Raw genomic sequence first — 25,703 nt, 5'->3', positions numbered from 1 at the left:
AAGAGACCTCCCTGCTTTGTCTTTCCAATTAGCTAGAAATTGGAGTCTTACAAGACAGACTCATGTGGGTTCCTCAGGGTCAAAGCCACTCCAGTATTTCCTCATGGCTAACTTTGCATCTAGGGCACATTTTTATACTAGATCTAACTGTAACAGTTGAAGCTTTGTTTGAGGATGTTCAAACATTATACACGTTTGTGTTTTTAAAGAAATGATAAACACAGTTATTTAATGAGTGTCAAGTAGCCATCAAGCCCCATGTGTGTACATGTCTGTGTATATGTACAAAATATATGCAATTTCTGGTGCTTACAAAATGGTGAAAAATATGTTATGTTTGTTTCACAATGATAACCATGAAACATGTGTGGTTAATACCCTCGACAATATCTCCCAAGTGTGTGTGACCATGCTGATGCCCTGCCATAGTTTTCATAGAAACACTAGCAAGGGAGGAGTAGGCTCAGTGTCTATTCCTGTGTTATAAGTGAGTAAGCCCAGGCACAGCAAAGTTTAACTGTTCAGTAGAATAATGCTAGATAAACTCTGCAGCCAAGGTTCAAAAAGTATATTCCTCTAGCAGAGTATCTGGAACACCACAGGCTCTTTCTTCTGCTCAGATACTCCTACTGATTGCCTGGTGGCACAATGAAATGTGGCTTTACCTGTATCCCTCTGGAAGAAAGGAAAAGAACATACAGAAATGTCCATGAGCTATATATAGAGAAGGTAGCACTGAATATAGCTCATTGTACTGCCATTGTTCTTAGCCATATGACTACAAGGGAAGGGGGAATGTAATCTGTCACTATAGAAGAGGAAATGGATTCAGGGAACAGCAAAACTGACAGCCAGAAATGTGAAATAACTAACTTGGTCAAGTCACAGATTGTAAATATTGAGAGCTCTGGGTTCCTGGCACCCTCTATCATGTTCTGGAACTAGAAGGCCTTTTTGTTAGCCTTTTAGTCCTTTAGGTTCTCAGCATCCCGGTCTTCTACCCTACAACCAGCTCAGTTCTCAGCCCATCCTACTCTGCTTGTGGAAAATGTTCTTCGTCCCCACATTTGCTGGTTTATCTGTAGCCTAAGTGACATGATGCAAAATGTAAAGAGATGTTAAATCATGGGGAAGTAGAACAAAAAAGGAACATACAATTTGAACAAAGAAATCAGATGTATGGGCTGCATGGAAGAGAAGGGTCTTTGGGTGGTAGTGGGGGATATGATAGTTCTTTTCATTTGTTTTATGGAGGTACTGAGCCTTGAACTCAGGTCCTGGTCACTGTCCCTTAGCTTTTTCACTCAATGCTGATGATTTGCCACTTGAGCCACAGCTCTACTTTCAGTTTAAACACAGATAAATTCTGTGCCCATTATGCATGAGGTTATAAGTCACAAGTCACTGCCAATTATAAGCACTAATTGTCAAGAACTATTCTAAAAGTTATATAAGTTAATTAATAAGTGTCTCACTAATTTTCCTGTCTGGGATACATTTGTACTCCAAACCACATAAGCTCCAGAGAGTGGCTGGGATTACAGGCATGAACCACTGGTGACTGTGTATATAGTTCTTAGTAATTGATGCTCTAATAGTTTATCTTTTGTGAGTACCCTTATATTTTACAGATTATGGATACACCATCAGATAAGGATCTTTCATGCTAATGTAGGCTGGATAGGATTTTCCTAAGTGAAATACTAACTTCTTACAGTATAACACAAATCTACTTAAGACCACCACTTCCCACCCTCCCAAGTTTTAACAGTGAGGCAAACCACAGTTAACTAAGGTGTTCAATGAGGTGATGCAACAGATTGAACAGTTGGGAGAGCTGAGCAGTGGCAAAGAAGGACATGGCAAAGTGCTTCTTATGGGGATATTTTGCACTCTCTGCATAAAATTGATGCCTCGTTGCATCTTTCAATTTATTATATTACCTGCTTGAGATGAATTTGAATAACTAGATTGCCCTTAGTCATTGCTGAGCTTAGCAGATACAGAAAGAATAAACCATATAACACCAAGAATGTACACTCTTCCATAGTATAATCAAAAAGAAAAACAAATTGGAGGTGAAGTTCTATTTGAGTGTTTCCCTATCAAAGGAAAAAACCCCAAGGGTAAGAGTTATCACCAGAAGTCAAGAGGCCTTAAAATTACGTCCCCAACTTGATTGCTAGATTCAGTATTATTTTGTCAGGGGTAGAATGGCATGCATGTTCTCGAAAATGGGGAAACTCACTGTTTAGAGACCCTGGGTTAAATAGTCCTGTTAACAAAAAACAAAAACAAACACAAAGGCAACTATGTGTCTTCCTAGAAAGAACAAAGGAGCATTCTTTTTTTTTATATGTTTTTTATTGTAAAAATGCTGTACAAGAGGGGTTATAGTTACATGAGCAAGGTAATGAGTACATTTCCTATTGAGCATTGTTGCCTTCTCCTTTGTTTTCCCCCTACCATCTCTTCCCTCCCATCTCCACAACTACCTCCCCACACCGAAGTTGTAAAGTTTGTTTTCAACATATTGTTTTGTACATCTCATTGTTACAATGGGTCAATCTATATCCTTATTTAAGCATTTTGTTTTTTCCCTTCCCCTCCCCGAATTAGAGAAGTGTATATACAAGATGCAGGACACCAACATCAAATACAGTGAAAACAGGGGTTATACCATGGGGGAGGAACATACAACGTAACAAAAATTCACATGGTACATTATAAATATGTTAGAAACAATAGCAAGAAAGAAAATATATGTTTGTGTCCCTATCTTGGGGTTCATTTCTCTTAACATCATCTTATATGGTCATATGTATATAGCTGAAAGGGGCATTCTTTTTTTGGGGGTGTGGGGGGAGTCCGGTCATGGGGCCTGAACTCTGGGCCTGGGCGCTTTCCCTCAGCTCTTCAGCTCAAGGCTAGCGCTCTACCACTTGAGTCACAGCGCCACTTCCAGCTTTTTTCTTTTTGCTTATGTGGTGCTGAGGAATCGAACCCAGGGCGTCAGGCATGCAAGGCAAGCTCTCTACCACTGAGCCACCTTCCCAGCCCGAAAGGGGCATTCTTGACCACTAATGCCTTTAAGTGGCCTTGAAGTTACCACTAATGTATTCTCAGTGACTCCCTAAACACAGATAAATTCTGTGCCCATTTTGCATGAGGTTATAAGTAACAGTCATTGTCATTTATAAACACTAATTGTCAAGAACTATTCTAAAAGTTATATAAGTTGATAAATTTACTCTTAATATGAGAAGTCAAGACTGTTGTCTAAAGCTATATAGATAGTAGGTCAATGGCAAAGCTGAGATTTGAACCCAAGGAGTTTGGCCACAGAGTCCCTGACGATAAACACTTTTCTTTAGAAAGGTTCTTTTAAAAGGAGCCTTTCTTTTAAAAGATTCCTTTAAAAAAGGATGAAACACAATTCAGACTTTCAAGGACATCAGAATGAGGAGCGTGGGAAATAAGTATAAAAAGACAAATCCTTCTTGTATTTGCTTTGGTGCATTAGCTGTGTTCTGTTGGCACAAGTAGCTGCCTCTTCCCCTGCAGAGGCCAGTGGCTGTGCGCCATTCAAGCTCCTCTTGAGTAGCAACTAACCTCCAGGTAGATCCCCATTCACTTGGTCCCCTAGAGCTGTCTTCTGGATCAATGACAACAGAAGGCATCACAGAGTAAGGGCTTCCTCTGGGTTGGGCCCTGACTGTGCATCACCTAATTTAACACAAGCTCCCTCAGTGCCCACTAAGATAGCTTTCCACCCCTGTTCATCTTCCAGCCTCACTTTTCACTACTGCTCTCAAAATGAGTTGCCCACCACTTCCTCTGTGTCCTTGATCTCCCTGCGCAGTTATCTACTGGATTCTGCCCATTACCCACCACAGCCACTTTCTTCTTCAAGGTTAGAGGTGACCTCTAATAATAAATCAAATTCTGAAACCTTTTCTCAGTTTATTTCTCTGACCTCTGTCTACATTTACCTTCTTCTGGGAAGCTTGCTCCTAGAACAAGTCTTTATAGCATGAATATAATATAAATGTGAATGTTTTCCTTTGGTCCTAATCCCTACATCTTATTCTGTGCTGACATGAAATAATAAATACAACCACATGCTTACATGAAATTGATCACAGGTCCCTTGACTTTCCAATCTTTGTCTTTGCTTGAAACAGGCAGTCATGTCCAACAAAGGCAGCATCGATGCCCTCTTCCATGTGGTCCCTACAACCTCAGCCTTGGGGTCTTGCTTTGTTTTCAGTCCCAAAGAGGGCATCATTGAGCCAAGTGGAGTCCAAGCTGTCCAGATCTCCTTCAGTTCTACCATCCTGGGGTACTTCGAAGAAGAGTTCCTGATTGATGTCAATGGGACACCAGAGCCTGTGAAACTGACCATTAAGTAAGGAATGTTTAAGGTGGAAACTAACTGAAGTTTTCACCTACTGCTTTCTTGAGTTTTAGAACTAGATCATGTCTTGGATACCCATAGTTATCTTTGTTGATATGAGCACTTCAGCATAATGGGATGTGTTAAATTTCCACTAATGTTTTCCTAGAACAGGTGTGACTTACAATATGGCTATAGATGCTATTGGGGGATCAGAATTGTCCATCGGTTGTAACTTTATAAAACTAGCCTATAGTCACTCTCCGGACTAGGGTATTTGGAGAAGATAATTCATTATAGTAACATCTGGTGGAAATTATCTTCTTGACTAAGCTTTGATTATGATCACAGTTTCTCTACACCTTCCTGTTTTGTTTTTATTTTAGGAAAACTCTTAAAATCAACCTACCTATAATGCTTTGAAGTACTATAAGAGTCCATTTATCTCCAAGCTCATCACCAGTTTCTGAAAGAAATAGACCTACTGATTTTTCTTCCCCACACGATGTTTTCTGAAGTTCATGTATTAAACTATATTCTAACACTTCAAACCATGAACTATAATTTTGAAATACTATCTGGTATCACAAGTAAATATGCAATTTCAAAGGCAATTTCAGAAGAACTTCCTTAGACCTTATGCCCCAAGAATGTCTACAAGGCTTATAGATTCTAGAATTTTTTCTTTCTCTTTTAAAACCATTCTGTCCTTGATATATATAATTTTGGTTAATATGTCTTGAAAGGTTAAAACAAATATACTTTTGCTATTTTTATTTGCTCCTACAATCACATAACACAGTATTTTAAATGGCTACATAAACTTCACTATAAAATTAATATAAAGTTTTCCCATTAGCAGTTTTTTCTCTTATATTTTTCTATGCATTCAGCTTGTTTCATAATAACTCAATTATAATTGGTGTATATTATAATTTTAACAGATCACTGCATTGATGCATGCAAGTCTTGGCATAGACTCTCCTAATATTTAGAAAAATCACTGTTAGGATTCATCTGACCATCTCTAAGTCCAGATAGTATTCAGATACAGTTCTCTCAGTTATAGGAGCCTTTGAACAAATGTGATTTATCTCTGATTCTTTCAACCTCTGCACTGGTTTAATGACTGCTTTGTGCAATCCTGCGAGCACCTTTGCACAGTTCACATGCTTTGTCATTGATTTGCTACTTTGGCCCCTGAAAGCTTCTTTTCCAAGCTAAGCATCTAATCTGAAGGCATGTTGGACTTGAAGCTCAGCTGGATCCTAATTGCCTTGCTAAGTTCTTGCCACTCCTTTGGAAATCACTTCCAATCATGAGAACAGATAGTCACGAGACATCTTTGGGAGTAGGAACTTGCTGCAGTGAGTCTTAGCCATGGCCACTCTTCTCAGGCTTGTGATATTTTCTCATCACGTTATAGTTAGAGCTAGAGCAGCTGGAGGTACCACTAGAGCACCAATGCATTCTACATGGTGCAACATGCCTATGTCACCAACATCCGGACCTTGGTGAATTAGGATAGTTCCACCTTAAGGTATTATCTGGTATCTGTGTGCTTTGTTACATATATGTCCTATTCAGTTCTTTTGTCTAAATATTTTTAAATATATGAGTTATGGAGAAAATCGTTATTGCTCTAAAAGGAAACAAGAATACTTGATTATTAGGCTTTATTTTCTACTTTAATAGATTGTCACAAATTTCCTAACTTGAAAACAGCACAGATTTATTGGTTTACAGTTCTGTAAATTAGAGGCCCAACACAGGTTTCATTGGAGTAAAACCAAGGTGTTGGCAGAGCTAAGTTTTTTCCTGAAGGGGGAAAGTTCATTGCCTAAACTTTGCAGCATCTTGAGGCTGTCTATTCTCATTGACTCCTTTCCTTTCTTCCTTCAAAGTAACTTCTCACATTGCGTAACTCAGATGTCTTCTCCTGTCTTCCTCCTTTGTCAGTAAAGACCCTTATGAATATATTGGACCTACCATAATCTCACCATCTAAAATTCAATCCATTAGCAACCCTAATTCCAGCTGCTACTTAATTCGCCTTTCCATGTTACCTAGCATAATCCCAGGTTCTAAGGATTAAAATGTACATATCTTTCGGAACCATTATTCTACCTGCCACCTGAAGTAAACTAGAAACTGAAGAATCTATTACTTATTTTAAGTTAGGACCATCTCTTCAAGATTGTCAAGCCTTACTTACACTAAGGGAGAACTAGATGAATATTTGGAGTGCCCATTCCTTCAGTCACCTAGTCTAGACTTCTCTTTTTCATACTGGAGGAAGAAATGGTAATACCAATAAATATATGGCCAATGTCACAGCAAGGTAGTGTGGTAGGAATGAAATTATAAAAGCATAGAATAGATTGGCAGTATTGTTAACAGTATCATTGATCACTGGCAGTATCATTGATGTTCTGTAATTTTTATTTCTTGATAAGTTAATAACTTACACATTATAAGTGACTCATCCAAATTGATGACAGTTTATGCCATTAGTTTGGTGATCTATCTGTTATGCCCCTGCCTTGCTTGCTGGTAGAAATTGGGCCATAAGTTTTAACAACAGTATCATTTGTCAAAACCATGGTTGGAGTTTTGAAAAATAATTGAGGAGCTCTATGAGAGATCATCATCTCATAACTTTCTCACTTCTAGAATGGATTTACTGCCAAGTTATGGTATTTTAGTTTGTACTCTCAGCTCCTGGTCATTATCTTGAACTCATTAGATATTCTCCCTACCCTCCAACTTTTGTGTTTCAGAGGCTGTGTCATTGGGCCTACCTTCCATTTTAATGTCCCTGCTCTGCACTTTGGGGATGTTTCCTATGGTGAGTACTTCTACTTTAAATGTAGAGATTAGAGAGGGGTAGGGATATTTTTTGTCTCTGTATGGGAGGAAGAATATTTACAAAGCCTCTCTCTTACTGTTCTTTTATAGGTAACAGTTAAGAGGGCCTAGAATTGTTCTTTTCTTTCTCTGTGGCAGTGGCATTTGAATGTGAAAATAGTAGCTGTGTCCTGAGCACTCAGAGCTGTCAGACCTAGCTGTCTTCCCTCTTCCCACAGTGAGACAACAGAAGCTTTATGCTTCACTCCACTAGTTGAACATTCTGTATTCTAATAAATGCAGATTCCGATTTGCCCATCTGGCAGCAAAGCCACTGCCTCACAAAGATGCTCTCAAGTTTAAGGTGAACTCAGTGTATTGACTCAGGTGTTCTTTCGCTCCTCAGTGTTGGGATGTTACCATCTTGCCCAGTTGTTCTCCTGAGTAATTTCTCTTTTTCTAAGCTTCACCACTAATAAAGTGATAAGAACAGTAACAACAGCAGTATCAGAAGCTCTACTTATCCATTGTGTTTTGTATTTTAGTCATTGCTAAATGTATTATATATAGTGTTGCATTGAATTCTTTTAGTAATCCTATGAGGCAGTACTACTTGATGCCTCCAGTTTTAAACTGAGATCAGAAGAATTGAGATCTGCTTAAATTCATGTATGCTCACTGTTGCCCCCACTAAAGGGAAAAACTGGTTCTTAGATGGTAAGAAAACATACATGTACTAATGGCAATTGTGTGTGTGTGTGTGTGTGTGTGTGTACCAATGATCATTCAAAGTTCAATTATCCTCAACAAAATAATTCTTTAGTACTAAATTTCTCATTAGGGAGACTTCAAATTTATTTTGAATCTTATTTCATGATTTAATTTAATTTGGTTTAAAATTAATTTACCTTTTTAAGTAAGTGATAATGGAAATAGGGGTTGTAAAATACTAACTAAAATATGTGTGTATGTAATTTTTTCTATTTTGTTTCATTTTGAGTAGGCCTATCTACTTTGGGGAAAAATAGTTCTTTAGGAAAATTTTGTTCATAATGTCTGGTCAATTGCTTCAACATGAGGGTTATAACAGCTTTATTCAAATCACATAACATGTAGAATACCTCCATGAAAATCATATTGCATAAGGCACATAGTGGAGGGAAATCTATGAAAATGATTTACAAGCATTTGCATGTTACTATAGTATAAGAAACTGACTGGAGACACTTTTTTTTATAAACTTGTATCATATATTTGAGTGATAGTTAGATTCTCCTGAAGGAAAATAAGTGTGATCTTCAACTTAAAATTCACCTAATAGACAAATAAGTGAAGCAGACTCTCTAGACTTTGTCCAGTTGTGGCTAGTGAAAAATATGAGGCATATTAGTAAATCCAAAGCCCTGCTCAGTCATCTTCTAAGAAGTTCAGCCAAGTCCATGCAGGGATCCTGGCAACTGATGTATGTCAACAACACATCCTTACACAGCATTGCAATATAAAGCTACAAGAGAGGATGATCACACTACTGTCAGATATCTTGTAGCAGCAAAAGACCAGAAAATATCACAATAAAATTTTCAAATTAATTCTTACTCATAATAGGACTTGTGATAAAACACCGTTGTCAAAGACCATCTCAGATTTGGTGGCATAGTTGGTGTTCACTTGAAATGAACCAAGACTCCCATGTAGACCATGTTCATTTCCTAAACCTGAGTCTGAATTTTATGGATTTTATATGTGTTTATTGATCTCCCATATTCTGAATTACTTCTGTGTATTACTACAAAAATATCACTTCACTTGCATGATGATCTGCAATACATTTGCCTTTGCTTTATGGAGTTTTTTTTATTTTACTAGAAAAGCAGGAACCTTTTGTCTAAAAAAAACTACGAATACCCCCCAAATCTCTCTGGTGTAGTTTAATTTTTGAATTTGCATGTTGCTGAATCAGTTTAATACTCTCCATTGTTTAGTAGAAGGGGGTCATCTTCTAAATGATGGACCACCTTTTAAAATAATTTTATTGTTGGGGTTTTTTTGCTGTGCAGCTTTTTGATCTGCAGCTGCTAATTTCTTCAAGAAATCTTAGTAGAGGTTTTTTAAAATCAGGTAAAACTATGCAAATTAAAGGAGAATTGGATCTCTTGAGAATGTTGTCTTTTAAATCAGTAATTAAGTACTGGGAGAAATATGAGTTGCCTCTGAGAATCCTTGAACATTCTATCCAATCTTGTTAATTACTCTAAGAAAATAAAAATAGAATTTCCTTCGTTTATCAGGAAGAATATTACATCATTTGCAGAGAAATTGATGGGAGAAATTACGTTAACTGAAGTACATTAGGCCCAGAGAGACAAAGGACACATGTTTTCTCTCATATTCGGAAGTTAAATATAAATTATATAGAGAGAGACCTATATAGGATTATATCGCATATACATATAAGCATATTAACTAAAGTATGGTATATGCAGAGAATTCAAATGCTGTAACTCCTTTGAGCAACTAACTTACAGTCTAACCAAATGAAGCCCAAGAGAAGGGTGATAGGCCAAGAAAAGAGGAGGTGAGGAAATACAGTCATAATTAATATACACTATATATCCTCTGAAACTCGAAAAATTGTAGTGATAGGTGGGGCTGGAAGGGACAAGAAGGAACAATGAGAAGGGCGATAGACCAAAATGCACTGAATAGATCAAAATGACACACTGGATTGTAACCCCTTTGTAGAATAAAAATATCTCAATAAGAAAAATAGCTATTGACCTTCTATCTTCTTGATAATATTTGAATGGAGCAGAGATGTCTAGAACTATAGAATACTTTCATTCAGAAGGAGATACAAAATTGGGTGCAGCCAGAAGCCTAAGAATACCATTCTTTTTTTTTTCTTTTTTCTTTCTTTTTTTCTTCTTCTTTTTTTTTTTTTTTTGCCAGTCATGGGGCCTGAACTCTGGGCCTGGGCACTGTCCCTTAGCTCTTCAGCTCAAGGCTAGTGCTCAACCACTTGAGCCACAGCACCACTTCTGGCTTTTTCTGCTTATGTGGTGCTGAGGAATTGAACCCAGGGCCTCATGCATGCAAGGCAATCACTCTACCACTGAGCCATGCTCCAGCCCCAAGAATACCGTTCTTACTAGTAATCGTTCAGTCTTTAGCAAATGAATATCCCCTTCCTTAGGCTTCCTGACAAGCAATATCATATGGAATATTAAAAATCCTAGTACAGGGAATTCTTTAAACAAGGAAGTTAATATTAGCTTTCTTCTGTGAAAAGTTTCTGGTTACAGAGAAATAACCTGGCAATAGTTTGAAAGACTATGCTATCAATTAGCAAAATGTTTAGCCCATAAATGATCAGGTAAAATAAGGCATAGTTTCAAAAGTCGATCTTGGGCACATTTAGAAAAGTCATCATAGCAATTACATAATTGGGAAACTACCTTTGTAGCCATTCCTCTGGAGTTTCCAAGAATAACATTTCAAGAGAAGGTTGTTCAAGGTAGAAGAGCAAGGTTTACAACCAGTAGAAATAAACACTTGTGTTCTATGGCTATAGATAATTCTTCTTGCTCTGAAAGTGGTAGCAGATAGAATAACCACCTAGGGAATCAAAATTCAGAGTTCAGCTTATCTCTTGCCCAGCAAGGAGGATTCACATCTTAAAAGAAAGGAACATGAGTCTACCTGACAACACAGGAGAGCTGCATATAGTATGACAAAGTAGCTTTGAGGAAGGTGAAAGTTGGTGTTAGTCTCTGCCTGGATGATTAGCTCGCTCTAAAGCAGATCACCAAGTCTCTCTTGGTAGAGGTTGTTCTTTGATATTATTCAGCCAGCCCTGAGAGCATGATCCTTAGACAGGCCAGAACTAATTCTATCACCTTTTTACAAGCTTTAGGCCACATAGTGGGGGAAAAAAACACACACAAGACTCTGCTTTCACACATGAACCAATAAATAAAAAAGGGCAAGCATTTCATGCAAAATCTGAAAGCAAAATATGCTTTTGCAAGACAACCCAGCAAACTAATACTACAGGGTCACTCTTTGGAAGAGGTGACAGTCAAGGGATTTATTGTGTCATCTACTAGTTAGCCTGTTGCATAATATTTATTAGGTTTTCTGTGGGGAGTTGTGGGTTCAACTCAGCACCTGAGCACTGTCCCTGAGCTTTTTGTTTTCACTCAAGCATTGCACTGTACCACTTTGAGCCACAGTGCCACTTAAAATTTTCTGGTGGTTAATCAGAGATAAGAGTTTCACTGATTTTCTGCCTGGGCTGGTTTTGAACCACTATGTTCAGGTCTCAGCCTCCTGAGTAGCTAGGATTACAGGCATGACCCATTTGCACCTGTTCCTAACCTTACAATCATTAAGTAAATGCATGAAAGAATTAAATTGTTTACTGATGGAAAACAATGTATAGGGCAACTATTTGTAGCAACAATTTATGTAAAACCTGTTCATTGTTGGGTAGTTGCCAGAAGAGGTCAGTGGCCAAGGGAGGCTATTGGAGGAGGGCTTTTATTTCTCACCTCTTATTTGATTTTCTAGGGTTTCCTCATACCCTGATCTGTTCCCTGAATAACACATCTTTGATTCCTATGACCTATACATTGCGTATCCCTGGAGATGGCACTGGCCCAAAAAGTGTTCCAAGTTATGGGCAGATCTCAGACAACAGCAGACAGTCTTGGACCAGTGAAGAAACACCTGTAATAAAACCAAAGGAATTCACCATCGCTCCCAGCCATGGAACAATTCGCTCCCAGGCATTTGCTGCTATCAGGGTAAGCGCACAGCTTTCCAGCAATTGGAGGCTGGATTTCCAGGCAGCCTTTGAGAACAAAGTGACTGTCTAGGGACAGTGGGAATGCGTGCCTCTCAAATCGTGGAACATTGGGTATATGGGAGAAGAAACCAGACAATGGATTTGCATTGATCTGGATGGATTACCTTCACAGCAGTGGCTCCTAGTTATTTCTGGTGACAACTACCTATGAGATAATACACACATTGGTATTAATACAAAATTACAGAACTTATAATTAGAGTTTTCTTCCCTTCAGACTCAGACCCTTTATACCAATAAATATTCAGATGACAGCCAGCTTACTGAGATTTGTAAAAATGAACCTGGACTTTATAGTCAACACAAATGTGATAGTTTAACCAGTGCTTTGAATTTAGGTTGACAGGAAGAGCAATGAGGAAGGAGGCTGCTGATCCCCAACCCCTAGCCCCATACTTGGTCAGAAATCAGGATAGCACAGTGCCATAGTTATGGCCTGTGGTGCCAACAGCAAAATTACCACACAGTTGGCTGAGAAGGGTTTATCTTACTTGCTTTACCAGTGAAGTGTAGCAATACTGAGAACTACTAAATTGAAATGACTTTATACTTTCTGGGAAAGAGAAAAAGGTAAGACTTCATAGCTAAGGTTGCTAGTTTTCTCTTCAGCCTTTACCACTGAGGATGTAATCCAGCTGTTGTCTTATCCCCAGATTTGTTTTAAATGCTTCTTAATATCTTATCTCAAATCTATTCATCCTAAATCTCTTCTGTGGGGTTTTTCATCTCTTCCATGGTTTTCTCCTTCCAGTGAGGGTTGATGATATTATATACCACTTTATCTTGTCAAGATTGCTGTCATTTTTCTAATTAAAAAAGTGCTACTGTAATCCATTTATTTCTTTTTTACTTGATAATGTTCAGCCTACCTGTTACCTATCATTCTTTATGCCTTTCTAGATAGCCCAGGAAGGATTTTAAAGACATGCTATCCCTCCACAGCTTCTTCCAGAATCATTTGCCCTTCTTCCTTCTAACTACAGACCTGATATATAAACAAGAGGTTCTAGTCATACTTCAAGTCTCTTGATTTTCTCCAAGTCCAAGTTTTCTTTCCAAATCAATGACTTCATCTCTACTTTATTTTCTTGCATATTTCAAAAAGCTTTCTCTAAGCTACAATTTCCCCTTCTGATCTGCACTTCAGCCAGGTCTATGTGGATTCAAATTTGCATTCAGTGATTCCCTCTGCAACCAAAAAGATTTTTAATTAGTACCTGATACATAATTTATAGATAGAAAAGCCTTAACACAGGCCAGCAGCTGTGTTCTAGACTAACAAGTACCTCTTCTAGTACAAATCATTTTAAAGCAATTAAAAGTTGGAACAAGGTTTTCCAAAGTCTAAACATAAAGTCTGACAGCCACAAATAAAAGCATAGGTTAAAATGTTCTGGTCAGACAATGTCCTCAGATGGTCTTTTCTTTGGAACTTCCTGTTTTCTGTTCTAATAATAAATATAGGGAAGGGAATGATTTGGGTAATAAAAGACTGATTTCTTAGGACAGTTTCTGGATCCCATATGATTATTTTCTCATTTGTTTTGATGTAAGAGAAATTTCATTGTAGTGTTTTATCAGTATATTGAATTTTCATCACTCATATAGCCCTGAGATATAAGGAAAAATTAAATTGTAATGATTAAAGTTTGTTTTATATTGCTTAGACTTCATGGCCATTTTCCCTTTGTGTGGAAATATAACTTCTATTATTTAATGAAAAAACTTCAGAAATGAGCAAACTTATTTACTAACATCACTTCTGGCCTACGACAACACACAGTATGCCTTGACCTCACCATATAATAACGTGTTTAACTAAAAACGCAATATGTCACATATCTATAAAACACTTGAAAACTGCTTTCATGAGCTTTGGTCTCCCCCTAGTTCCTCTCTTCCCTGTACACAAAGAGAGAAGACCAACTCCTTACCTTTTCCTTTCCAGGTGACCTTATGCTCCAACACTGTGCAGAAATATGAGTTGGCATTGGTGGTAGATGTGGAGGGCGTTGGAGAAGAAGTGCTGGCGCTCCTCATTACAGCCAGGTAGCCCTCACCTGTTCCTCTCTTCTGGAATCCTCCCCTACCCCCCCCACCCCTACCGCCTCCATCCCTCCCCCAGGCCCTGTATTGGGCTGCTTCCCAGAAGGCAGCTCACCTGCTAGCCAGAACATTCTTCCTTCCTGGGAAAGAAAACTGAATAGTCAAAGGACAAAGCTTTAGGACAACAAATATTTAGAGAAGCATCTTTTGGTAACAGTAAGAAGGTGTGGGATGTGTGTGTGTGTGTGTGTGTGTGTGTGTGTGTGTGTGTGTGTGTGTGTGTGAATACACATGTGCACTTGTAATGCTCCCTGATTTGTCTTCAAACTAAGTTTTGGAAGGAAGAAGTGATGAAATGCTGTTTTTTGTTTTATCTTTCAAGATAGTACTCCAAAGTCATGTAGCATGAAGACACTGCTCTCAGTCCTTCAGTGAAAGAACCATTTAGCCAATACATGAATTTCTAGAATTCAGGTCTCTCATGAATGTTGGGAAGATATACATTAACAAAGGTGCAGATGTGCTAGTAGATGGGGAGATCCCAGCTGGCCCTATTTCACACAGTCTTGGGCTTGGATAAAGGACAAGTAACAGCCCCAAAAGAACTTGAATCTGTATTGCCTGAAGCTACTTAGTATTTCTTCTAGGCCTAATTCCTTTTTCATTTGATTAAAAAGAGAAAAGCCCTTCTGATTTGGTCCACTCTATTGACAAGTTTGCCTTTTATTCTGGTCTTGGATTTCTTTTCTATGCATGCTTATTTCAATATGCTGCAAGCTCCTTTTCCTGTCGCTATCAATAGGAAATCTTAGATTACAAACATAATAATGATGGTGCGTTTCTACTAAAAGCATGCTCTATGGTTATGGTTCTCAGTCCCAGGGTTTCAGGCAGCAAAAAGTTAGCTTTGTGAAAGTCATTGGGTCAACTCGATAACTGCCATTCCAGCTAAAAATGGACAGTCATCCTGTGTTCAATAACAGGCTTCAAGTGAAAGCATTCCTTTTATATTATTACTTATGGTGTTATCTGCAGACACTGCTCACTGACTCTCACCTGAAGAGTTGCTTTGAGGATTTGCACCCCAAAGTGACTCTCTCAGCGAGCCAGTATGACACTAGCCATGCCCTCACCCCAGGTCTACCTCCTCTCACTTCACACTTAAATGGTGCTGGGTCATGCCCTCAGTTCACACTTTCTCTGGATTGTCCTGCCACCCCAAGAAGCATAATAATGCCAATCGATCCCTAGAATGGCTTTCAATTTACCTATGAGAGTAGTAGGACCCTGACAGAGAACACAATTGGCCCAAAGTAACAGAGGTTCTTTGTGAGGTCAGCATTGAACCTAGGTCTGTCTAATTCAAAAGTCGCAACTCTTCCCCATAGCACTGCATGCAGTAGCAATGACATAGGGCAGGTTAGACACTGAGAGCTACAGACACAAAATAAAACCCAACTCACCTAATGAGAGACTAACTGCCAACATGGGACTCCATCTCCTCTCATCACTGTACACAGCTCTCCGCTTCCCAACCCAACCCCCGTATATCAGACCCACTATCACAGCACTAGTTCTAGACTGAGCAGCTGCCCAAAGCCAACCTACTCAAGACAATTGTTCTGCATAGGAATTAGAATTATTAATTAGCTATTGTTATTTATTATTAGTTATTAGTTATTTAGATGGTGTGATCTGTTGGTGGTCTTTGGGGGACTTTCTGCCTGACCAAAGCATAGCTACTTAGGACCCCATGCTGGTAGTAATCACCCCATTCACGGAAATAGACCCACAATCCCAAGGAACTTGCATCATGGTACTTTAGCAAGAGGAAGACCAAACTGAAAAACAGTGGAAATGTTAGTGACTGTTCACTACAGACAGCTGTTTAACGAGTTCTACTGGTAGTTCTTTTCTGATTAGAAAAAAAAATAGTGACTGGAGACTAAGAAAGATGTCAGGAGAGAATATTTGAACATGATTAATGACAATGACAAATAGATGCAGTTAAGGACTCTTCATTCTCTATAAACAAGTTCTCTATTTTGAGTTGTTTGATGGGCTCCTTTGAGCAGGTGTGTTGTACCTGCCCTCCAACTGGTTGATACGGAGGTGAACTTTGGGCGCTGCTTCCTAAAGTACCCCTATAAGAAGACAATCCAGCTTGTCAATAATGACGACCTCCCAGGATGTTACGCCGTCCTGCCTCAGGTGAGTGACTTTCTCCTTTGGTGTTCTCCCATTGGATTCCTTTCATGAAAAAAAAAAAGAGAGAGACAGCCTTCTGAAGAGTCACAGTTCCAAACACATGACCTTATGTAATCCTGATTTTTAACCCTTGGATAAACTAAGCATGGGGCTATAAAACCACAGCTGGATTGCCATCTGCATGAGTGAGCAGCTGCAGGTATAAACAGTTGTTAATTTCCCAGGGAAATTGCCCTTGATAAAGAAGGAAAAGTGTCAATTAAGCCAGCATGCAAAAGTGCACCTGCAAATAATTGCCTGTGAATTAACCAAGCATGGGAAATGAGCTGGGGGTTTTCGTGTATGCCCATGGCTGTGATAGAGTAATGCAGTATTTATAAATGGACTTGTTGGACCAGAAGGCCTAGTAGTAATACAGGAAGAGAAAGCAGGAATTATCTCTTAATGTCTTTTGAAATGTGTCCGTCCACATGGTTCTACACCTGTCTGAGTGGGTGACTAAGCAGTTCACATATGGGTAAGACTAGAATAATGGGAGGTTAATAATGATGTACAATTTACCAAAAATGCACTTGGTTTAAAGTGCAGTTGTATAAGTACAGTAATCTAATATAAATTTATGCAAAAAAGTCCATGGAAGCTTTATATGGCTTCAAGTTCAATATGCGTTAAAAGAGCTTTAAAGGACCCAGAGACCCAAGGCAAGTTTAGGATGCATCAGAGAAATACAGCTTTAATGGGAAATGCATATTTTTAATGGGAACTTGAAAAATGTATCATGTTTGGAGTAACCAGAACGTGGCTCATGTCATCTCCAAATCTAAATCATAAAAGGAGCAATCTCATGTTTAACCTGCAACAGAGAAGATTTAGCTGGGATAAAACAGTTACTTGCCTCTAGTGAAAGGGTTCTTAGGTAAAAAGGAATTTAGAATTACTGTGTGGGTCTCTCTGAAACAGAAGCCGGAACCAAGGGTCCAGTTTTGAGGTAGGCCTAACACACAGATGCTCCATAGGAAGATAGGCTGGCCATGCATGGTACACTGGCATCTCAAGAACTCAGGGGCAGAGTCTGCATCTGAGATCATAGAAGCAATTTCTATACAACAGAGCTAGAATGAGACACTTGCCTTGGGAGAGAATTTTCGGGGAAGCTAGTCAGAAGGTGAATATGGTCAGAGTACTTTACAGGCATGTATGTAAATGGTACAATGAAACCTATTGGAGTTGTTTTGGGGAAAGTGATATATGAGAGAGGATAACAAGAGTGGAGTTTGATCAGGATACTTTGCATGCATGCATGGAAATATCACAATGAAATCCCCCTTGTGTAACTAATAGATGCTAATATCTTTTTGTAAGAAATACATATGCATTATGCATATGTATGCAATATTCTAAAAGGTCAAAATTAATTTAAAATCTCATTAGGAGCAAAATACCAACATTTGGATAAAGAGAGCATTGCTGATTTTTCCTTTTTCTTCAGGCCCCAGAAGCATGGCCAGAGCAGTGTTGCACAGAGAGGTAGAATGTGATTGGGCCATGCTAGGCCATACCAGAAAGATGGGATCCTGCAAAAGAGTAGAACCCACATGCTCTGTCATTCTCCCAAGGAGCTTAAGTTCTTAGAGGTGTTTCTCAGGATTACCCAAACCTGATTGACTTCGGGATATTTTTTACGTAATTGTACAAAGGGATTTCAAGTCCCTAAATCAGATAATGAGGACAATGTCACTCCTTGATCAATGCCACCCTGTCCATTGTTCTCTGACTTTGGGATTTTTAAAACTTTATTCATTTGTTTTTGTTGCTGCATGAGAACTTGTAATACACTGGAGAACAGGGGTCTGATTGATTCATCCATCCATTCATTCATACACTCATGTAAAAAAAAAAACATGTATTAAGTATATGTTTGGGGACTAAAACTGGATATATAGAGAGCAGTAGCGGGGCTATGCCCAAACAACTCTCTAGCCATGGAGTAAAGACTTGCAGATGGTCTGTGCTGTCAGTGCCTGCTGTGGGAAAGGGCCTTACAGTGTACTCCCCAAGAGCAGAGGCAAAAATCCCCACCATAGAGCTTTAGAGGTGCCTGAGGTGAGGAAAACCCATGAAGGATGTATCAGGGAAGGGAACAGCATTCTAGGAAGAGGAACCAGCATACATAGGATTGGAGGTGGGATGGAGCAACCTGTTCTCAGAAAGGTGTGATAGTATGGCCTCTGTTAATGGAGTACAAAGGGGCAAGATGACAGGGAATGAAGCATGATGTAAGGGGGACCAGGTTAAGAACTTGGTGTGAAAGACTGCTGGCCTACTCTCATTCATGTGGTAGATCCTTTCTGCAAATTGCTGTGATGGGTACCTTGACTTTGGCCTCCATGTGACAAAACTCTTTTGTGGCTAAATCAAGTACTCATCACCTTGGACTTTCTTAAAAATGAGGCATTCCTGAAGACTTCCCATGAACTAAGGACAACTTTTACTTCAAGATAAATGAATATGACATTTGTTCCTTGCCTTGAATGGCTTTCTTACCCTTGGCTTGTCTTTCTCCAGGTTTATGAGAACTCGCCTACTGTGCTGCTTTCCAGCTCTAGCCCCTGTGGGGTCATCTGTCCCCATAGCACTGTACATATACCACTGACTCTGGAGACTCAGGCTATTGGAGAACACGGGTCCAAGGTTTATATCTCCATTTTGGGGAGCCAGGACCCCCCTCTGGTGAGAGCCAATTCTCAGCACTACAGTTGAAACCACCATGCTTCTTATCAAGTATTTCTAAAGTCTTCCTTTCAGGAACATACCACAGTCATATACCCTCTAGTATTTGTAGTCTTACATTTTCTTTCTACAATCATGAAATACCATGATATCGGGAATCTATTTGCAGAGACATTAAAGGTAGTAGGATTTTATAGCAATTGGTCTTTAGCCTAACTCAAGTATCAGAAGTCACACACACACACACACACACACACACACACACACACACACACACACACACACACACGGCCCTTCTTCATCTGTGATGTGGAAGGTTGAACCAAATCTTGAGTCTCTGATGAGGCTCTGTATTCCTGGACATTTGGTAAACTTAGAGCTGGCTGATGTCAATCTATATTTGTTTGAAGTGATTCTGATTGCTTTCAGGGATAGAGAATGTCCATCCATTGGCCATATAAGGCCAATAAAATTATTTCTAATCCTGCCAAGGCAACCACAGAGAGGATCAGAAATTCAATAAATCCTAGTACTTTTTAATAAGTTTTTTATTGTGAAAATACTGTACAGATGGGTTAGTTACATGAGCAAGGTAATGAGTACATTTCTTATCAAGCATTGTTGCCTCCTCCTTTGTTTTTCCCCTACCATCCCTTCCCTTCAACTTCCACAACCACACTCCCCCTTTCCCCCCACCTAAATTGTAAAGTTCGTTGTTCAACATAGTGTCTTGTACATCTCATTGTTACAATGGGTCAACCTGTAGTACTTTTTAAATAGCAAGGTAAATGTTGATACCAGCTTGCAGAGGTGGTTCCCCACCTCTGGTAGGATTTTACTCTTAATTCTTCCCTATAAGATGCCATATATATGTGGTCTGATTTACAAAGCATCATCAGAAAGGCAGGTCAACCCAAAATTTGACATCATATCTCCTTCTCTGCTCACTATTACACCACTACACCCTGTAGATTCAGCTTACGAGGAGGACAGACAGTGTGCTATAAAAGACAAGGGCCCATCTTCTCTGGCACACATAATGCCAAGTGTATTTTATGATCCACCTGCACAGTTGTGTGCAATACCCTGCCTCCAGTAAAATGACAGAACAAAGACTCAAACCAAATGCCATCTGATGCTGAAGCATAGCTGTGAACTCCATCTCTGAATGTTGTTGAAGGAAGAGAGCTTTGTGGGACAGAGCAGCCCTCTTTATTTCCCCTTAGTGTGGGCTCAGGGGAAGATGACCATCCCTAGGGAGGAATTCTAGGCTATATTCTAAATGTCCTGACCCTAAATGGCCACCTGTGCATCCCTTTGATTACAGAGTACCAGTGGGAACAGTTCCCATAACCATGATTTTATGACCCTGCTAGCTATTTTCAGCTGATCCTGTTTCCTCCTCTTGCCTGGAACATAGGTTTGTCAGGTAAAGAGCATTGGAGAAGGCCCAGTCATCTACATACATCCTCATCAAGTTGATTTTGGCGAAATCTATGTCTTAAAGGACTCTACGAGGATCCTCAGCCTATCCAATCAGTCCTTTATTCCTGCATACTTTCGGGCATACATGGTGAGTAAATTATGGGTTGTCATGTGATGAAAACAGATCTTAGTCTTATGGATGGTATATGCACTATGTCTCCAAAGTAAGCACCAGAAAGCAGAGATTTGTGTGGCTAAACTATGTTAAACTGTGTCATCCCAACCCCAACTTTCTTATTATATTCATTTTGTCCACCAAGAAACACAATGTGCATATCTTTTGGTAAGCAGATACCTTTCATATAATCTCAGAAGAAGATCCTTCACAGTAATTCAGTTCTTTCACCTAAAGTCTCCAAGCCCAGTATCCTGACCTTTGAAGAACAACTCTTAAATATCTCTCTGTAAATGGAAGCATTTCCCTTAATGGGAATACTCATAGCTACAAATTTATTAGTATGTTTATTCTATTTTGATTCCCTCTTCCTTCTAGAGTATTTAAGGTTTGTAAGAATGTATGAAATACAAGGTAATATTTTCTAAAAGCAGGAAGTAAAGGAAACAACAAAGCAAAGACAGATACAAGGAGAAATGTGTTTTTTAAATGAATCTCTTATTTCTGTGTACTTTATAATGACAGATCTCTTAAACTACAAAAGCAAAGGTATTATAAAGGAATGGGGATGGTTTACACAGTTTGGGAATTTCTGGTCTAGGACTCAAAGTACCCTTAATTTTAAAAATGGTTTTTATAAATTTAAATATAAAAGTTTAACTGCTTTAGCCCTCTTTCTGTCCCCAAATTGTTGCCATTTGAATGACAGTTAACATTTAGGTTCAGCATTTGTAGATTCTGGGGAATCAAATGTAATTAATTTTATAAAAGTAATTATGAAATGAATGAGGTGATACTTTTCTGCTGATTTGTAATAGCTAACCAGACATTGGTCCCACTTATTTTTATCATGATTTACCTTTATTAGCATTTTACTTTTTCCTTACAAAGACTGCCATTTCTTTTTTTTTTTATTGTAAAAATGCTGTACAGAGGGGTTACACTTACATGAACAGGTAGTAAGTATATTTCCTATTGAGCATTGTTGCCTCCTCCTTTGTTTTCCCCCCTACATTCCCTTCCTTCCCACCTCCACAACTACCACCACCCCCTCAACTGAAGTTGTAAAGTTCGTTTTCAACATAGTGTTTTGTACATCTCATTGTTACAAGGGTCAACCTATATCCTTATTTAAGCATTTTGTTTTTTCCCTTCCCCTCCCCAAATTAGAGAAGTGTATATACAAGATGCAGTGCACCGACATCAAATACAGTGGGGGAGGAACATACAAGGCAACAAAAAAAAAAAATCACGTGGTACATTATAAATATGTTAGAAACAATAGCAAGAAAGAAAAAAAGATATTTGTATCTCTTTCTTGGGGTTCATTTTGCTTAACATCATCTTATATTGTCATATGTACATAGCTTTTGGCCTTTTCTGCTTGTCCTACACATGTACTAGTTATTGCAGATAAGGGAAACCATGGGACCTATGTTTCTTTGGGCCTGGCTTTCTTCACTTAATATGATTTTTTCCAAGTCTTTCCATTGCCTAACAAATGGGGCAATGTCATTCTTTCTGATGGAGGCATAGAATTCCATTTTGTGTGTGTGTGTGTGTGTGTGTGTGTGTGTGTGTGTGTGTATAAAACACTTTTTCTTGATCCATTCATCTACTAAGGGGCATTTGGGTTGCTTCCATATCTTAGCTATGGTAAATAATGCTGCGATAAACATAGTTGTGCTGGTAGCCTTAGTGTGGCCTTGTTTGTGATCATTTGGGTAAATGCCCAAAAGTGGGATTGCTGGGTTGTAGGGGAGCTCTATGTGGAGTCTTTTGAGGGACAAGTTTACACTCCCACCAACAATGCAGTAGGGTTCCCTTCTGTCCACATCCCCTCCAGCATCTGTTGTTATTAGAGTTCTTGATTATAGCCGTTCCAACTGGAGTGAGGTAGAATTTCAATGTTGTTTTGATTTGCATTTCTTTTATGACTAAAGAGGCTGAGCATTTCTTCATGTGTCTATTCTTATTTCCTCTTCAGAGAAGTTTCTCTTTAAGTCTTTAGCCCACTTATTTATCAGGTAGTTGTTTCTTTGAGGATTTGTTGTTGGGGGATTTAATTTTTTGAGTTCCAAGTTGTATGGCTAGTGAAGATCTTCTTCCAACCCATGGGTTTTTAATTGATCTTGCTAGCTATGTCCTTTGAAAGGCTGCCATTTTTAACACCTAAGTTCCAACACAATTACAATCCTGCTCCAGCACTTCGTAGATCTTGTGTAAAGAATTTGCTTACAAATGGTTAAAGAAAGAGCCTGTAGAGAACACATTATCTCTAGTCGTCACCCAATTAGTTGATGAACAGGATGTGTTCGGTAGAAATAATGAGGCCTTGTCTAAGAAATATTGCTTCCTAGTGTTCACAGTAGAGAGGAAAAGCACCAGCATCTGAGGGTAGACACTGCAGGGCCTTACAGATGACAGAGGAAGGAAGGAGGTAGGTAACCCAAGGAAGCTTACTACATACACAATACTAACCCTTTTAATTCTCAAAGGTCTCCAAAATTTCAGCTTTTTAATTTATTTTTTATTATCCTTTAGTTGTGCAAAGGGTTTTCAAATTGGTATGTCATTTTGTAAGTACAATGCATCTTGGTCAGTGTCACTCATTTCATTTTTTCCATCTCTTTCAACTTCGTCCATCCCTTTAATTTACCTTTAATTTCCCATATATACATTGAATATTATGACTTCCTTTGCCTGCCCTTCCTCTCTCCATTTGTCTGCCTCCTTCTCTTTGGCCCTTCTCCCAACAACACATGTTCCAGCTTCCACATTTCACTTTTTATGGCAACTTTTGGTATATATCAAGAAAACAGAAAATGGGGCTGGGAATGTAGATTAGTGGTAGAGTGCTTGCCTAGCATGCATGAAGCCCTGGGTTTGATTCTCAGTGCCACATAAACAGAAAAAGCCAGAAGTGGCGCTGTGACTCAAGTAGCAGAATGCTAGCCTTGAGCAAAAGAAGCAGGGATATTACCCAGACCTGAGTTCAAGCCCTAGGACTGGCAAAAACAAAAAGAAAACAAAGTGCATGAAGGATCCATTAACTAATGTAAGCTGTGTCCTGAATGACCCAATTGGCTTGTTAAACTAGGATATTTTTCTTTTCCACAAAGTTTTCATAATTCTATCTTTCAGTTCTTGAATGTTTTCTTAAGCCAGTTTCAAATTTCCAAATGTGTGATATAAATGATATACTATAGGGTGTGATTTTCCCTCCATCTGCTCCTGGAGAACTGGTATTTATTGAGTTATAGCATGAAATTAGTCAAGTGTAGTTCTCACAGGGGCAAATTAAATTCCTTTCATATTTCAGCTGGGATTTTTGTGGATTTCCAAGCAAATGCATATTGATGTTATTGAAATTGAATTATGCTAACTTGGAAACTAACTACCGTGGGAAGACACTGATGTCCATTTCAACCTGATACCATAATAAGCCTTCACAGTCACTAACAGTGATTATTGAGAATTTCAGTTAATAGTTGCTTGTCTCCTAAACTAAGCTTGCTATAGGCAACAAGTGCCGAGTGATCTTTCTTTCTGCTGGCTGTCCTGACAGAAAGGGTTATTCGCTTTTCTTTCTTGGCTGTCAATGAATGTCATCCCTTCCCAGATACGGCCCCTGTGGTCAGCCATCTGCTACTCGGCTTCACATGTGGCCACCCATCATGGCAGCCACTGTGATTAAGTTCTCTCTTGGCAAGGAAACTTGCCAAGCCAGAGTGGTCAGAGAAGGTGGGAGGCTGGAAACACCTTTTACAAAGTTGTTGAGAAGACCAGTGACACAAAACAAATGTGAACTTCACAGAAAGAGAAGTTTGGCATAAGTAGGCGTCAAAACAAACGTTTTCTTTACAAAACTGATAGTTAGACCCTCTTGATCTAATATGAAGTGCAGAAACAGAGGGGGATTTATATCTGTATATCTTATTCCATTAAAGTTTCACTTATCCTGAGTGTAAAATAAATTGATTCTCGTAAGGAGGAGCACTCGGCCTGGCACAGTAGTGTCACCTTGGCTTTGGAACATGGAGAACACCAACTTGTCCTGCAAGTTGCCAGGGAAGTGACTTATTTGGAACAATAGAATTAGCTCCCTCTGGTTTGGAGGGGTAAAACTATCCAAATGGGAGAACAGATTGTGGAAAGACCCTTTTGGGAGAGAATGTACTCTGCTTGTCCACAGAGGGCTCATTTCTCAGCAGAAATGAGGTAAGAATATGGCAGGGCCCTGAGGACCTCAGTACTGGGCTGGAGGAGAAATGACTTATTTTCCTGGGTTTCTTTAGGTAGACAGAACAAGTGCATTGCTCTGTACTTGTTTATAAGCATCTGGAATCCTTTTATTCATCCTCCTAGCTCTAGTTTGGCTTTGGATACAGTTAGCTCAAAACACTGGGTTCAGATGCCAGTAATACCTGGGGTTACCTGGTACTGAGACCTCTTTGCAGTGGTCTCTGCCTCTGTGATCTGAAGGGAGAGGCCTTTGTTGTTTGATATTTAAAATTCCTAGAGTCTGGAAAGAGGAATCCTGATGCATCCATTGAACACAGTTCTTTTTTTTTTAATATTTTATTTTATTTGTGAACATACTGTACAGAGGGGTTATAATTACATGGGCAGGATAATGCGTACATTCCTTACCAAGTATTGCAGCCTCCTCCTTTGTTTATGAACACAGTTTTTTTAAAACATTTTTTTTTCTTAGTCACATCCCAGACCCAAACATCGTGATATGGCAGTCAAGGAAATCCTGAACCTTCACCTCCCCTTCAAATCCTCAACCACTGGGTAATTTCTTTACTTCCTTAGGGACTTGCTTTCTCTTTCTATATGTATTTGTTTATAAATCTCTTTTTAAATGACAATAGTCTCTGCACTGAATTGCCCGTACCTGGTTGATAATTATTATGACATTAATTATGGCTAATATTTATTTAGTTCTAATGAAATAACTCAATCATCTCATTCTTGAGACCCATATTTTAAAATAGCTCTTT

At 38.9% G+C, this 25,703-nt stretch overlaps 1 protein-coding gene across 2 annotated transcripts in view; it reads left to right on the top strand.

The window, feature by feature from the left end:
• Hydin (HYDIN axonemal central pair apparatus protein) overlaps nucleotides 1-25,703 on the top strand; it is a 236,973-nt gene that overhangs the window by 73,836 nt on the left and 137,434 nt on the right. For both annotated transcript variants that reach the window (XM_042700777.1, XM_042700776.1), the window contains exons 11-17: nucleotides 4,185-4,408; nucleotides 7,177-7,244; nucleotides 11,813-12,048; nucleotides 14,059-14,159; nucleotides 16,232-16,367; nucleotides 18,930-19,094; nucleotides 20,515-20,667. In XM_042700777.1, the coding sequence (XP_042556711.1) occupies nucleotides 4,185-4,408; nucleotides 7,177-7,244; nucleotides 11,813-12,048; nucleotides 14,059-14,159; nucleotides 16,232-16,367; nucleotides 18,930-19,094; nucleotides 20,515-20,667 (1,083 nt within the window). The remainder of the gene's footprint in view (nucleotides 1-4,184; nucleotides 4,409-7,176; nucleotides 7,245-11,812; nucleotides 12,049-14,058; nucleotides 14,160-16,231; nucleotides 16,368-18,929; nucleotides 19,095-20,514; nucleotides 20,668-25,703) is intronic.

This window comes from Dipodomys spectabilis, unplaced genomic scaffold, assembly GCF_019054845.1.
Source record: "Dipodomys spectabilis isolate Male_0828 unplaced genomic scaffold, ASM1905484v1 ptg000273l, whole genome shotgun sequence".
NCBI lineage: Eukaryota > Metazoa > Chordata > Mammalia > Rodentia > Heteromyidae > Dipodomys > Dipodomys spectabilis.
The sequence above is the reverse complement of the archived record's forward strand: the minus strand, read 5'-3'. Positions and strand labels throughout refer to the sequence as shown.